Source organism: Myotis nattereri (genome assembly GCF_964212035.1).
Source record: "Myotis nattereri genome assembly, chromosome: 7".
Taxonomy (NCBI): domain Eukaryota; kingdom Metazoa; phylum Chordata; class Mammalia; order Chiroptera; family Vespertilionidae; genus Myotis; species Myotis nattereri.
This window is the reverse complement of record NC_138082.1, coordinates 29,389,620-29,406,418: the sequence shown is the minus strand read 5'-3', so window position 1 is coordinate 29,406,418 and position 16,799 is coordinate 29,389,620. Positions and strand designations below refer to the sequence as shown.

Genomic DNA, 16,799 nt, shown 5'->3' with positions numbered 1-16,799 from the left:
GGTTTCAAAGCTCAAGTTTAAAGATGTCCCTGGCAACCAAATATTCCTGTTTTAGCTTACTGTATGTTTTAATATGCACATTTGGATTTACTAGATTCTCATCATGAAGGGCATCTCTTTCTGTTTGGGGATTTGATGAAAGAGAACTAGGAGGTTGGGAAGGTCTATTATTTCCATGAGAAATTTTTCAGGTGTAGGAGGTGTGCAGGACGGATGAGTTAGAGGAGAAGTAAAAATACCGTCTCAAAAGAAGCGTCTGAGATGTGTGTCCATGCAGGCGGACACACCAACACCTCATCACAAGGGATTCATTGATAGGTCCAGTGCAAGTGGCAGGGACTGGGGAAGGAGCTGAGAAAGTAAGTCCTTGTTCTGCAGGCGGGAGGGGGAGTTGGGGGTGTTTAGGGGAGTTGGACGGGTGTGAGTGAAGCAGAGGACTCCTGTGGCCACCTGGGAAGATGGAGACCAGCCTCTCAGAAGCATCTCTGTGGCATCCCTTTGCCAGAGGGGCTCCTAGAGCACTGAGGGTCCTGGCCCTGCCTGGGTGGGTGGCACCAACCAACAACTGTGTGGTCCTGGAGGAGCTGCCTGGGGCCCTGGAAAGGAGCACCTTGGGGGGGGGGAGTCTGGATCTGAAGCACTACTGGGTGACTCGCTCTGGGCCACCCCATGGATCTTGTGCTGCACAGCGTTGGGAGATATGGGTTTCTGTCCCTCTAGGTCCTTCCTTCCCCAACCAGTCAGTTTGCTGCTGGGAAGATCTGATGAGCTGAGTGCTGGGTTCTGGAGTGCTCTGGCTCTGCTATCTCTCTATGTACACACGATAATGCACAGAGCCTTCTGGACGTGGGGTGTGATTTTTGAAAGCGCACAGGCTGTGCTCCTGTCCCACTGTGGTGTCTCATCAGGACCCTTTCCCTGCCAGCCCTGAGGCTCAGGACCCCTCTCGAGAGCCTTGAGCCCCGCACCCCCATACACTGTGTTCTCCTTCCCTTCAACTTCTGTCCCACCATCTTCTCCTTTGTCAGCCCCCCAGGAGCAGCTGGGCACCCCATCCCGCCAAGTTCCTCCTCCCCCAGCCCCAGGTAGCTGCTCTTTATCCAGGTGTTTCCACGGGCAGAGCAGCTGGAGCTGCATGGCAAGAGCTCTGGCTGGAAGTCATCTGAGTGTGCGCTGTAAACCACTCGCAGTGTGACCTGGACAGCGACCTAAACTCCGCAAGCCTGATTTGTTCTATCTGTAGGCGGGAATATTAATGCTTATCTTGCCCAGTTGTCGAGAGGATGTGAAGAGCCTGGCCATTTTAGGAAAGGCAGTTATTCTCCTGGGAGCTTAGCGTGGCCCCTGGTTTTTCTGGGGTTTCCAGAGCCCCCTGCAGCACTTGGCAGATCTCAGGGATGAAGAATGGAGGATCTTGGGTTGTCCTCCTCATCCAGTCTTGGGGGGGGGGGGCACATCACCCCTCACTAAGTCTTCCCCAGGGCCCCATGGAACCAGCTCTCCCCTCCCTTTCTTCCCACATCAGTCTGTTTTCTTCTCTTCCAGCTTTCATCACCACCCGACCTAACACTGGCTCACAGGTTTTCTGCGTGGACTGGTGGACTGCCTCCTCAAGCAGAATAGAAGTTCAGGGGACCAGGGACACTGTCTTCTATTCTGTGCGGCCCTGTCCTCAGACCCCAGCTTAGAGACTGGAGCATAATAGGTGCTCAGTTAACTCAAGTTGGAAGAATGGAAGTTTGCCTCCCAGCACAGTGCCAGGCTAGTCCCAGGCGGCTCAGAGATCCCTGCTGCTTGAAGCTTGGGAGCCCAGGGGGCTCCGGTTTCTTTCTCCAGGAAGGCATGCTCTCTAGGTCCTTCCCTCCACAGTCCACGGGGAGCAGGGCCCGCAGCTCTGGCCTCCCCTCTGCCCCCTCCCCGGGATCTGGGGGCCATAGCCCTGTGCTCCCAGACCCCCGCGGCTGTCAGGCGGGCGCGGGCCTGGGCATGCTCAGAGCGCGCAGCTCCGAGGCTCGGTGGCGGCGGGGGAGGGGGAGGGAGCGGTTGCCGCCGCCGCTGTGCGCTCGCGGCCCGGGCGGAGCTGCGCAGTCTTCTCGCTGCTGCGCCAGGACAGCCGGCGCAGCCGTGCCCACAAGTTGCCGGCAGCTGAGCCCAGTGCCGCCGCCTCCTGCTCCAAGCCCCCTTCGCCCACCCCGCGGCCGTGGCCGGCTCCGGGACGCACATCCCTGGGACACCGACCCCAGATGTAAAGCGGACCCGCAGCCCCTCGCCCCCAAGCGCATCAACTGAGTCTCGCCGGTGTCTCCTCTGCCAAACCCCACGGCTGGAAGATGTGGCAGCCGGCCACAGAGCGCCTGCAGGTAAGTGGCACCGGGGCAGCCAGGGGCCAGCCTGGAGGAGGAGGTGGCGGGCCGGAGGAGCCGAGCTGGCGCCTTTGCCCACTTGCAGGGATTTGTCCAAAATATCATGTAAGATGCATGATACCGTGGGCTTAACCTAGTGCCAGGCAGGAGCGAGGGGGCAATACACTGAGCAAGGTATCACAACTTTCGGCTCGAGGGTGCTTGTTGGAATAGATAAGGTTGGACTTTCTGACCAGCAATTTTAGTATTCCACTGGTCTGGGGTTAGGCTTTTTGCATTTTTTCTTCTTTTTGTCTCCAGGAAAGACAGGACAAATGATTTGTGAAAGCATCCATTTGCCAATAATTTGGAAATATCAAGCTTGGTTTGGCTTGGTCATGGTATGCTACTTATTCCTTTTTCTTCCCCATTCGTTGGCGCTCTCCCTTCATCTCCCCTGAACCTCAGCTCCCCCAGATATTTGAAAATCAGAAGTTAAGTCCAGCCAGGAATAATTATGTCCCGGGTCATCCCATCAAAGTTTTCCACAGCTGTCTACTGAGACCCCGTTTGTTTGGATCCTGAAGCTCTGGAATCAGGAAAGAGGTCACAGTGAGAGGGAGCTGCGTTGTCAGAGGGGACCCCGGGGACCCCAGAACGGCCCCGACTTGAGGTTTGATGACTTCCTTTTGCCCGAACATATTCTCAAGAGGCAGGGCAGCTGCTCTGCCAGATAAAATGCACGGAGTCCTGCAGTTAAACTTTTGGCAGGCTCAGAGCCACATTGTTCCGTAGTAAAGTTTGAAGAAGTGTTTAAGTGGTAAAATATAGCACCGTTGGAGTGTGTCTGAAGAGTGAGGACAGTGAAGGCCAGGCGCCCTGGCTGGCTTGGAAGGTTTCTCAATGAAAAGACAAAGCTGCAGACTGCTCCTCAGAGGCTGGGAGAAATTCGTCTGTGAGTTCTCACACTGAGGAGTCACCTGCTTGCCCCACTGCGGTTGATAGAGGCGATGCCCGACAGCCCCTGTCCACGCCTCTTTGGCCTGAGACATGTGGTGCTCCCAGGAACAGAACCGGAGCCATCGGGCCCACCCCCCAGGGTCTCAAACAGACTAACCAAGAAAAGGAACCTTTAGCCTTCGAAATGGAGTGGAGAGTGACCAGCCTCTAAGGCCCTCCTTGTCTTAGTGAGAGAATGAATGTCAACACTGGGTTCTGAATGGTTGGCCAAAGGTGATGTAAATGGATTTCAGCAGTGGCACCAGTGACGCCAATGGTGCATTGGCATTCCTCCTTCAGTTTGGGGGTGTGGATTCTGTTCGAAAGAAGGGGTAACGGAAGGGTGGGGGTGGAGGGCTCCCCATCAGGTGAGGTGGCGAGCTGTAGGACATCCTTAGAGAGCTGAGAGCACAGTTCTATAGGATGGCTTTTATGATCCGGTGGTCAGTGCTTTGGCAGATTTTGTGGATTTTGTCCCTTGAAGTTATTTCTACCGGCCTGTTTCCTTTATGGACTCCTGTGTGCCCCGGACCCTTGACAGGAGAGACCTCTGGCTTGCATTCCGCATGGCGAGCGTTGCTTGCTAGAAGTGTCCTCCTGGCTCTCCTGTGAAATGTACACATGTCCATTTGGCGAGCGTCTGGGGTGCTACAGTTTGTGTTTGCAATGCATGTGTTTCATGTTGAGATGTCATGTTGAGAGGGCCCGGGTGTGGGCTTCCAAAGCTGAGGTAAACAGGGCTTATCACTGACTTAAGATCAGTGATAAGGTACTTATCAATATGGGGCTCAACCTCATGCTCCCCAAATTTAAATTAGTAACCAGCCCGGGGCTCTGAAAACTGTCTCAAGCCTTGTGATTATCAAAATGAGCCACATGGAGAAAAAAAAACTTCTTCGTAGTCATGGCTTCTTCCTGTAGAGCAGCTCGACACGTCTTTAAAACACCCACTTTGTATGTTTTTACTTCTCACTCTGGGGGAGGGAGATGCTGAGTGTGAGGTGGTGAGTGAGCCGCTTGTAATAATATTTTATTTACATTCCTTGCGGTTATTTTTGTCACGGTCTCTGACGTCTGGGATTTTTTCTTCCCCTTTTTGCCCTCAAGGCACCACCATATAGGAACGTTGGTTTCCGATTCCTCTGTGGACTGGATGCCTTAGATTGCCCAGATTCTGTGGCCATAGGGAAATAAAGGATGAGTCCTGCTCTTCAGCGAAGCCCGACCCTTCCCATACAAATCTTCTTGACCTTCTCATGTAACCCCATTAATTTTTGTCATTAATTTTTAATGCAAACATGCTAATTTAGATGAGCTGGAGTGAAGAAAATGCTCCAAGGATGCTTTCCCAGAGCTTCCTGTTAGGATTAAGGAGTCAATTTACTGTTCAGACACCTAGAAACAAAAGAAGCATGGGAAGCAAAGAACGGCATCTTTTCTTAGTTGGTTTTACTAGCTCCTCTTTGATGAGGCCCATGCAAAGGGTCTGTGGTCCAGGGAGTGTGGCAGAACTTTGCTGAGGCTAGATGGTCACCCTCTAATTTGTGTTGAATAGATGGCATCTTTGATCCCGTAGGAGTATCATGATCAATACCCAACTTTTTGCCAAACAAAACATGCTGGTATTTTCTGATTTGAGGATTTGCTGTTTGACCCAAATCCAGTCCAGGCAAAGCGACCTGTTACCCCAGCAGGCCCGAGCTGGGAAATTTCCCATTCAGTCACACAGACCGCGGCAAGTTCGACTGCTCCCTTGAATGTTAAAACTTCTGTTGCATCCCACTTGAGCCCTCGTTGCGAGCTTCTGCCATGAAAAATATAATAGGATCAAATGGGATATGAGGGTTTACATGATCACCCCAACTTTTAAATCTGAAGGAAATCTGAATTCTTCCCTTTCCCCTTCTCCTCTGAGCAGCAGACTTTTGTTCTTGGAAGGACTGAGGGAAGTTAGACATTTTTAAAGAGAGCATTGAAATAGGCTCTACTCAGAGAAGTAAAGGTCACTTTTGAATAGAAAAAGGCTAAGCATGGATTTAAAAAAATATAGATGAGATTACCTCTGGCCTCAATATTTAAAGTTTGCATCAATATTCTGATTGTCTTGATTATTGAGTTGGGTGGATCCAATAGAAGTGACAGACTCATCCATGTCAGAGTGTGAGCTCACTTAGATATAAGGAACTTGGATTTCCACTTTCCCCCTGAAAAGTGAGATAGAAGAACCATCCAGATCGTCAGTTGGAGATCATGAGACCTGGCCCCCCAGACTGAGAGAAAAACCTTGGCAGATATGACACATTCTAGGCAGACCAAATGCACAAAAGGAACATGGAGCAAGGAAGATAATGGCAGCGGCTCCCTTTTATGGAGCACATGCTGTGCGTGTGGCCTGTGCTTTATGGTTTTATTTGAATTACTCAGCTCATTTACCTCCCATAACCGCTTTTATCCCCCATTTTATAGGTCAAGAAGCTGAAGGCTAGAGAGTTTAAATGATTTGGCCAGGGTCAGACAGCTAGAAATGAACTGGGCTGGCATTGGGACCAGGAGGTTTGTCACCAGAGCTTACCTCTTCACCACTTCTCTGTAGTACAGAAGGCTAACACAAAGCAGGATGCTCTACCTGTGTTGGTGCTGTTGTTATTAATAAGTAGAATTAGCACCATGGTGGTCTTGTTGGCTCAGAGAGGTGCTTTCCTATGTTGACCAAGGGCTACCTTCTTTTTGATAGCCCAAATCTCTGAGGGATGCAAGCTGCGGTGTCATACTTATACTGAAATTCCAAGTGCCATTTAAGAATCTCTTCAAGTGGAGTGCATAGCATTTGTTCAAACTAGAGACCTTGAAAGCTGGTCATCAAGCTGGATCATGTCTGCAGTCATTTCACGTAGAGACCAAAAATGGGGGAAAGGGAGGGAGGAGGTTGGAGAGTTCAGGAGCAATTTCTTAGGAATAAGCAATAACTAATTGTGCAGAGGCACTGGTTTCTCACTAAATCAATTCTAGATTTTTTTTTTTTTATCCCTTTGAGCAGGCACAAAGCATTGGGCCTTATTGTTCATAAAGACAACTTGGAGTTATCATTAATTTACTTCTCTCAGAAGTGAAATGCTATCATTCGGGTCTTTCCCTGAGTTTGTCAGCAAAATCTCTACCAAGTGACTTGCAAAATGCTAGCTTTGGAAAAAAACTCTCTGCCCCTTGTTTACCCATTGCTTAATGTTGACTCTACTGGGTTATCTTGTGGTGTTAGGCGACTTTTGCACTTTCTTTGATGTTCCAGGTTAGCTCTCTCCTCTCCACTTCCCAAGCACTGACTCCATTGTACCATGTAAATTCTTAGTCCTATAAATCGGGTCCTGGAAGTGGCGGCCCTGAACAGCCCCAAGGCTGCTGGGGTTCAGGCGCCCTTCCACGGTACTATTTGACTCCGAATAGCAGCAGTTCAGGGACCCGTTAGTGGTCAGCAAATAAAACTAGTCCAGAAACCCTCAATGACTACAGTGTGCTTCCCTCAGCCCCCTTGGGCACACATCTAAACGGAGGCTTTGTTTAAGTAGAGCAAGAAGAAATAGTTGAGATGTTTGTCCACAGACCTCCTTGGAAACTAGTGGGATTAGTTGCTATCATTTTATGTTAATTTAAAAAAGTTTTCATCCCAATTTAGCTGCTAACCAATGATAAAGCATCAGAGTGTTCACCAGGTCCAAGCCCTCAGGCCAAGACCTGGGGAAGGACAGTGTCAGGGATAAGGCACAGGCTGGCTTTGTGCCTTTGGTATATTTCCATGCTGCCGAAGTCTCAACGAGCTCTCTCAGTTAATGCAGATGCACTTGGGTCGCTCATCTTCCCGAGGACCCTTTCTCAGGCCCTAGGGCCCAGGGCCTCCTCCCATTTCCCTCATTTGTGGCGAGCGAGGTCTCACTTTGGTAAGGGAGGTTGCAATAGTGAGAAAAATACTATCTCCTCTGCTTGTTGAAGCCTGTATACTAGTTGGGTTTTTAATTACTTGTACCTTTGGCTTTCATCACTCACGTGGTTACTAAGGGACCAAGATTCAGATTCAAACCCTGGTCTCCATGTCTTACTCATTGTTGTGGGTTGACTGGAGTCCCCCCCAAAGGTATGTTGAAGCCCTAACCCCATTACTTGTGAATGTAGCCTTATTTTAAAAGAGTGTCTGTTCAAATGTAATAGTTAAGATGCGGTCATGTTGGGTTAGGCTGAGCCCTAAATTCAGTGAGAGACTTGAGGACACAGAGGAGACACAGGACAGGAGGCCATTCGTAGGTGGAGCCAGAGCATGGAGTTATGCTACCACAAGCCAACGAATGCCAAGGATTGCTGGCAGCTGCCTGGAGCGAGAAGAGGGAAGGATGTATTCTTCCCCAGAGCCTTTGGCGGGAGCACGGCCCTACCAACATCTTAATTCTGACGTCCAGCCTTCAGAACTGCGAGAGAATACATTTCTGTTGTGTAAAGCCACCCAATCGGTGGTAATTTATTAGAGCAGCCCTAGGAAACAAACACACTAATGAAACCATATTGCCTTTTGGCTGTGTTCTCTGTATTTCTGAGGCCTGGGTATGCCTAAAGTTATACGCTGGGACACAATGAATGTGCTTATGTAGTGCGCTCTTTTTAATGCTGAATGTGAATTTATTTACCATGGGTTTGAAAAAAATAAAAACAGACAATAGGGAGCAACTAAACTATGGCTTCTCTCTGCCTTATCTGCTACTGGTCAACATCTTAGGAAAAGGCAACGAACGGGGGGCCTCTGGAAAATACAGTTGATACCTGCTTCAAGAGAAAGTTAACTTTGTTAATTAAAATTATGGCTGGTTCCCAGCTGGAGTGGCTCAGATGGTTGAATGTCACCCTGTGCTCCTAAAGGTTGTGGGTTCCATTCCCTATCGGGGCACATACCTGGGTTACAGGTTCAATCTCTTTCCCTCTCTCCCTCTCCCTTCACCTCTCCTTCCCACTGTCTAAGAATGTCCTTGGATGAGGTCTAAAAAAAAAGAAATATATGGCCGGTATGTGAAAGCCAGTCATGTAAAGCAGACCTCAGTGACGCTTTTCCAGACAGGCCGAGACCAAGGGAGGGCTGGGGTGTATCCTCAAAACAAGCCAGCCTGTGCAGGGTCTCCGGGTGGTGGCTGCTGGGGTTTGCTCTTCCCAATTATGAAAAGGGTAGATTGATTTATAATCCATTTCGGATCCGCCTCCAGGACAGCCTTCGAGTGTGTCTGGTTGATTATTTGTATCTGGTGAATATTTTGTGTTGTTTTCATTTTCACTTGGTAACGGTATCAGTTATTTTAATGAAGAACCCGGTCCTGTTCTGGAACTCACTTGTAAGACAAAAAGGAGTTGTCATGAAAACGCCCCTTCTTCATGCCGTGGCCATGGAGGTGCTGTTTGCAGTCCCAGCGAGGGTGAGGAGCCTGGTCACTGCAGAGCAGCTCTTCTGGGTCGCATTTCTTAGGGCGGAGTGGCTCACATTTTAAAGTGCCGTTTTACTTCTTACTCTCCTCCTGGGAGGGAGTGAATACTGCCTGTGTGTGTGGGAAGGGAGAGGAGTGGAGAGGTGCCAGGAGAGAGGGACTCCTTAATTGTTTTCCTTCCTCAAGAATAGATCCATCCTAATCCTTTCAGTTTCTTTGTAATTGTGGGTCTGAGGATAAACACCCAGCTTCCGAAGGCCCTTCTGCCTACCACAGGCTTTGATGCCTTCCCCTCAGGACGGCTGGCTTTTCCTCAGGTGTGTGTGACATGCTGCTGTACACGCCCCCTGTAATGTGGGGTGGTGGAAACTGCTGTTTACTTTCTAAGTCTTCTGTGGATGGTCCCTGTGGCCTGAGCAGGGGCTGGGACCATGGGACTGGTGAGTAGCTATGTTGGCTTTGACTTAACTTCTTGGTAGCTTAGCATATTTCCCAGGGTTGCTGTAACCAAGTACCACAGACTGGGGGGCTTAAGCAACAGCCTCACAGTTTTGGAGACTGATGTCTGATGTCAAGGTGTTGGCAGGGTTGGTTCCTCCTGAGGCTGTGGGGGAGGATCTGTTCCATGCCTCCCACCCAGCCTCTGGTGGTTTGCTGTTCAGCCTTGGCATTCCCTGGCTTGTGGCAGCATCACTCCAGGCTTCTCATGGCATTCTCCCTGTGTGTCCAAATTTCCCCTTTTTATAATGAAGATACCAGTCATATCAGATTGGGGCCCACCCTCCTCCAGTAGGATCACATTTTAATTTAATTAATTTCATCCACATTGACCCTCTTTCCAAATAAGGTCACATTCTGGGGGCTAAGACTTGTACATATTAATTTTTAAGGGATAAAATTCAACCTATAACTCTCAGTGTGGAGTTCTTTTTAGTATCCTCCATTCACCAATATAATTCTCCCTACTGGGACCAACCATCCAAGAAAAAAAAAGCAATGAGAATTTATTCCAAGTAGTAGTACCGATGTGAAATGAATGGAGGGGTGCATCTGTTACATGACATGAGGTCATGACTACTATTTTATACTTGATTAAAAAATACAAAATAATATCTGCTTAGGGTATAAGGTAACAAATCAGACAGTTTAAAAGTCTATAAAGAAGTTAATAATCTTTGTCCCTTCTCTCATTCTCAATTCTATCCATGAAGGATACTCATATGATCTGTCTGGTATTATTTTTCCAAAACTTTCCCCAGGTTTTTGCAAACATACAAATGTATAGATATATATTTAGGCTTTCTCATATATCCCAATAATATAATCGCTATCTATATATATGTGTGTGTATATAAACAAACAAATATATAAATATATAAGTGTATATATATTTATATATTAAATATATACAGGCTGTCCCAAAAATGTATATATACTTTAATAACTGATAGCTCAAGTTTAAAAATGAAATATATGTTAATAAACACTGCCTTTATAATTATTCAAAGTGTGTGTATACATTTTGGAATATATATATATATATATATCACTCTGCATATTTTTTATCCATGAAAAGGTTTTAAGACTCTCTCTTCTGATCGACACATGTAGCTCCAAATCATCTCCAAATCATTCCTTTTAGTACGTACATAGGATTTTGTGGTGGAGCTAGATTGTAGTTTATTGAGTCCTCTCTCTTTAGGGGAATATTTTGGTCATGTCTATGTTCCTTCTCCCCTCCCCTCCCCCCCCCTGGTAAATAATACTGTTATAAGGATCTGAGCTTTATCCTTGTACTTGTATTTCTTTAGACAGAACTGCTAAAATTGGAGTAGCTGAATCAAAGCGCATACATGTTTTAAATTTTAACAACACTTTTTGAGGACATTTTTGAGAGTTCTGCTTTTTGATCAAAAGTGTATGATTTTGACAAAGATGCAAAAACGATAGTTTGCTGGAGAAAGGATAGTCTTTTTCAACAATATGATGCTAGAATGATTGGATATCCATATGCAAAATAACAGCACCAACAACCCCGAAAATTTCAATCCACAGCTCACCTATACAGTATACAAACATTCACTCAAAATGCATCATAGACGCACATGTAACATCTAAACCCATAAAACTTCTAGACAAAAACAGCAGAGAATCCCTGTGACTTCGAATACATCTGTGTAAAGTATCAAGATAATGGCCTGGCTAGTGTAGGTCAGTGGTTGAGCATCAACCTATGAACCAGGAGGTTGAAGTTCGATTCCCGGTCAGGGCACATGCCCTGATTGTGGGTTTGATCCCCAGTGGCGGGGGGGAGGTGCAGGAGGCAGCTGATCAATGATTCTCTGTCATCATTGATGTTTCTCTCTCTCTCTCCCTTTTCCTTCCTCTCTGAAATCAATAAAAACATATTAAAAATAAACTATCAAGATAATGGACAGATCCATCACACCCAAAAGTTTCTTTCGTTTGGGCAAATATTTTTTAGAACAATAACAAAAACACATTCAATAAAAGAGAAATTGGGTAAATTGAACTTCATCAAAATTAAAAAGTTCTGCTATTTTAAAGATATTTGTAAGATAATGAAAAGATAAAGCACAGGCTGGGGGGAAATACTTGCAAATCTTATATCTATAATATAGGACTTGTACCTAGGCTAAATGAAGAACTCTCAAAACTCAGTAATAAGATAACCTGATTATTTTTTAAAAATGAGCAAATGATTTGAACAAAGAGGTATGTGACTAGGAAGCAAACACATGAAAAGTTGTTCAACATCATAAGACAGTAAGGAAATGGAAATGAAAACTACAATGAGATACCACTAGACAACTAGAGAATCACTACAATTAAAAAGGCTTTGACTGTACTCAGTGTTGGTGAGGATGTGGAGGAAGCGGAATTCTCAGATGCTGCTGGTGGGGATGGAAAATGATTGACAGCAGAGTAGTAGTTGCCTGGGGCTGGAATGGGAGGAAGGGATTTGAAAGGGCTTAAAACTTTTGGGGGTGTGGAATATGTTCAACATCTTGATCATGGTGATGGTTTCATGAGATTTACATATGTCAAAACTCAAATTATGCAGTTTATTATATGTCAACTATACTTACATAGAGCTGTTAAAGTTAGTGAAATATTCATCGTATGCCAGGTGCAGTGCTGGCTGTTGGAGAAACTAAACACTACACAGTGTCTGCCCTCACGTCTGTGAATTCTGTGTAGCTTTCATTTTCTTTAACTGGAAATTAAAATTCTAACCCAGAATGTAAATAATATATTCTCTATTTTTCTTAGAGTTCCAGTCTCTCTTTTTCAAACATTTCATTTAGCTCTTGAAATGATGTTTTTCGTCAATTCCAGTTTGCCCGAGGATTTTAGCAAAACTAGTAGTTGAGCAAGAGACGAAAGCCAGACTGAAGGAGGGGGTGGAAGTGGGAGTTCAAGTTGTGCCTTTTTGATCCTTTCTCACTCAGCATGCCCCCTTTCTCACTTACAAATATGACCACCACCCCTGGCTGGCGTGGCACAGTTTGTTGGAGCATAGTCCATGTACCAAAAGGTGATAGGTTCCATTCCCAGTCAGGGCACATACCTAGGTTTTGGGTTCAATCCCTGATTGGGGTGCATATGGGAAACAACTGATCAGTGTTTCTCTCTCACATCAATGTTTCTCTCTCCCTTCCTCTCTCTCTAAAAATAAAATATAACAAAACAAAACAAATCCTTGAATGAGGATTAAAAAAATATGGCTACCAGAAATTTAGATAGGTTTCAACAACTTTACCAGTGGCCATTAAACCTTAGTAAAGAGCATATTGAGAAACATTCACAAAAGTAACTTTAGTTTAAAAATGTTTTTCCCCTCAAGGAGGAAAATTTGAGGCATTTGACTTAATCTCTTTTAAAGTAAAGTACAAGAAGTATAAGGCTTGTTCAGTCAATATGTGAGGAGATTATTTGCATATTGTCCAATCTAAGGTACTGTCGGGGTGATGGGGATACTATTAACAATGAACAGGAACAGCAGTTGTAAACTGAACATCTCCTGGCCACAAGGATGGGTGGTCACTCCCATGTAGCCGGGGGGGGGGGGGGGGTAAGATGCTTAACCTCTTTTCCTAACTGTATTCGCTTTGTGGGGTGGAGGAAAGAAATGAAATAGGTTGAGTAGGTTGAGGTGAGGGACAGCAGATGGATTAGAAAGCTAAGGAGAGGGGCCATGGGGAGTTGAGGGGGTAAAGGACATGCAGACAAAAAGTGAGGAAGAGATGGTAGGGTGGAGGGAGTTGCACAGGCACGGAACACTCCTGGCATGTGTGCAGGCCCCTCAAAAGTTAGCTGTCTGTCACATGGTCAGTGCAGCTGTTGGCAATGGATGCATGCTTCCTTCCAGTTCCTTCCAGCAAAGTCATGGATGCTCACACCTGCTCAGTGTTTTGAACACTTTGGTGGACTATCTGGCTCTCTTGGAAATACAGTGTTTTTAGATGAAGAGCCTGGAAACTTTGTGGTGAAAAATAGAGCATATCCAAAGGCACAGGGGTGGGCAGTTTGAGGAAATGGGAGGTGATGGGAACACTTCTTTAGGCTGCAAGTGAGGCTCCCTGTGGTTTACACAGTCTGCCAAAGAGTGGAGAGACCATGGGATCTTTAGTTGGGCACTCATGGATACAAATTTCAGCTGAGTCAATTATTTAGGGGTTACCTCAGCCTCTGATTTGTATTTTCTCAACTTTAAAATGGGGGTAAGAGCATTTAGCTCCAGACTGCCAATTGAGATAAGGAAGGCAAAGTGCTTAGTAAGGTATCTGGCACTTTGTCGGGGACAAGTAAATACTAGTTTCTCCCCCAATTCAGATCAGGGGTAAACTAGATAAAATGCAGCACAGCATTTTAGAGCCAGGCGGCTAAGAGAGGTTTGGTGTTTCCCAAAGCGTGTTCACCAGTTCAGTGAGCTGCTCATGTCAGTCTTGCCACAAAGGGTTCAGCCTTTAAATAACTTTGGGAAACGCTAGGTAGAACAAAGCAAGTCTGGCTTACTGCAGGACTTCTCATAGCCTTTACGATGCTGATACCCCATGAATTTCCAGGTTGGAGAGAGGATAATCTGTTCCTTGTAAAGGAGCTTCCCCCAGTCCCAGACGCTTCAATACAGAACCTGAACTTTAAGTTGACAGACTGTAGGTCTGAGGTTTGGCTCTAGCTTAGAAAAATGTTTCCTTTGGCCCCCTTCAGTGTATATAAAAACTTGACAAATTAGTCTTTAGGATTGAAAAATTAAAGAAATTTATAAGAAAATCTGGGCTTGCTGATTATCTCTAAAAAATGGGAGGGTCTCAGCACGGTGAGCCTGGATTCTCACAGTGACCACTGATCAGCCAGTGTTCCATTGGGATGGGATGTGGCTTCCGGCTCATCCCAGCCTTACAGAGCGCATCTCACTAATTCACATAACCTGCTGGGAACTTGAGTCTGGGACCAAAATCTAGGCCAGGTCCCTCTCTTGACTGATGGGAGAACTGAATCCCAAGTTCATGTAGCGTTGGAATCAGGACCGGATCCTTAGTCTCCTGACTCGAAAAGGCCAAGGTGATAAACAATTGTGTGACTAAGCTTATTTGTTCAGTACCATTCATTGCTGTCCAGGCACAACTCTCATAACTCACCTTTAGCTGCCTGGAACCCAATTTCTTTCCCCACTTTTTGTGGAGCTTGTGTGGCTTGAGTGGGGGATGCGGGGAAGACATGCACAGGAATCGGAGTTCCGTTGCCTTTCCTGTTTTCTGATCTCGAGCATCTGGGAGGGCTTTTAGGCAGAGGTGAGAGGCTTTGCCAATTTTTCTCTAAATGCAGATCTGTTTCCTGGATAGCCCAAGCCAGGCAAGTGAAATTTTTCATTCTTGGGGTATCGGCTCATTTGGGGCATTGTTATTGCCAAATATTGGGACAGATTACTTCCCCCAAAAGGGGACATTTGCAGAGTGGAGAGTAGTTTTTTAATTTAATGGATTTCAAATTTTCCTCACAGATTATCAGCCTGAAAGAACCATTCAAATGCTCTTTCAGGAAACCCAACTGAAAGACATCTGTAATGGTGGCAACCCTTTATATTTAAGAATCCCCACTTTCACCCCCCCAAAAAGACTCAGAAGTACTTTGCCCATGTTTCCTGGTCAACTTGGGAGCAGATCTGCAGCCGCACTTTCTTATCTTGCCAGGAATGCCACCGTGCTACTTAATTCTGCCGTGTCTTGGAGAGTTTCGGGATTCTGATGATGTTTAGCATAAAGTGTACATGGAATTCGCCAGAAAGTGGCTTGAGCTATCAAACAATGAGTTGGACCTCCCACACTCTACCCATCTGCTTGGTTCCTGAAAGCACGAAGCTATGCTTCCCGCTTCCCCAGCTTTCCCACATCCCTCTGAGTTAGCCTGTCTAAGCTATAGGTTTGAGAAAGCTGCCTATTGCTCTTCCATCTGACCTCCTTTCAGTAAAACTTACATGGATTTTATTGATAACTATTCTAAAAATTATTGCATCCTATAATCAGACTCAGAGTTAGGTCTATCTATTATTAATCTAGCTATTCATTCCTCTCATCTAATCTAGTCTAATCTGACTTTTTCCTATAGCACCTTTAAAACCAGAAATGCATCTGAAATAGTTTTTGCTGCACAAGGTTAACTCTGAAGTAGCAAACAAGGAGAGATGGTGCTGAACGCAACGGTCCTGGCCAATATAAAAGTTCAGAAAATTAGATGCTTATCTAGTTCTGAAGAGGTTGGCTTTGGTTAGTAAGAAAAATAAATTCAAGTGCTTTGAAATTCTTTTTAATTAAATATAGACAATTGAAACATTACACTAAAACTGAAATAAAACCTTCAAATACCAGTGGAATCAGGGAGGGAGGCATTTAATTGTGCCCAAGAACCTAGACTAAGGATAGCTGACATAACTGAGCCTGAAACTTTGAGCTCTGAGCTTCCTAGCAGCCTAAGTAAGAAAGGAAACATAACAAGTCACTTAGTCTTCATTATCTAATAGAAGAATGTATGTATGTCACCTCATCTGGAGCCCCCAACTTTTCCCAAATTTGAAGACCCTGGAAATTATCATGTGGTTCTTTATGGGGGACATTGTAACACAGGCTGTTGGGCAATAACATTAGTTGTTGTTTTTGCCAAAGTTGTCTCTAAAAGTTGAAAAAATAAACAAGTCAGTAGGAATGCTAAGAGTGTTTATGTAGAAGTAGAAATGGACATCTGTGTTGTTTTTTCTGCCTAGCTTCATTTCCCATCTTCTCGTAACAGCGCCCTGATTTTGCTTTTGGGGACTATTCTTCCCCCACTCCAGTCGGGGGATAACTTCAGTCAGTTTCAGGGGGCACTGTCAACCAGTGTGTCCTCCTTTAGCTAGGGGGTTGATGTGTGTCCTAAATGTCTAGATTGATCAGACACGTTTCTCAGGAGTGAGAATCCTGAGCAGGGTGACAAAAGGCTGAAAATAGCCCAAACCGATCATTCTGACCACCATGATCTGAAGAAACTCTTATCCTGCTGCATAGACCCAGGAGCTGCTTGATCCCCGTCCTTTTGGAGTTGGTCTTTCTGCCCTCCTTTCAATCCAGTGTCACTGCAATCGTTTGTTTATTTTTCTGCTCGAGTGAGCCATTGGTGTCCAGTGCTTGCAACCACAAACTCTGACTGCTCTGCAGGTAGAATTTTCCATGAACCCATTGATATGCAGTATTTAGACTCTGATTTACAAAATGTGATGTGTAGAGCAGAGCACATGTGTGGAGAAAAGCGAGGGGGTCATGCTTAAAGGATCTCTAAGACACCAACTAGAAACCCATGGATGCACACATGTTCTTCTTGATGGGTCTCCTTTTCTTGCAAAAAGTATGTGTGCTTAACTGGGAATGAAGGAAGTCTCCAAGCATTTTTTTTCTTCCTTGGAATTTCTAATGCACATACCCTTCCTTTAGTAAGTGCCACAGAACAA

General features: G+C 45.7%; 1 protein-coding gene across 2 annotated transcripts in view; it reads left to right on the top strand.

The window, feature by feature from the left end:
• The first annotated feature begins 2,017 nt into the window (after positions 1–2,017).
• PID1 (phosphotyrosine interaction domain containing 1) overlaps positions 2,018–16,799 on the top strand; it is a 194,883-nt gene continuing 180,101 nt past the window's right edge. Inside the window, exon 1 of one of the 2 annotated variants that reach the window (XM_081096336.1) lies at positions 2,018–2,360. In XM_081096336.1, the coding sequence (XP_080952462.1) occupies positions 2,331–2,360 (30 nt within the window). In that variant the 5' untranslated portion in view covers positions 2,018–2,330. The remainder of the gene's footprint in view (positions 2,361–16,799) is intronic. The other variant, XM_081096337.1, reaches the window with a different exon arrangement.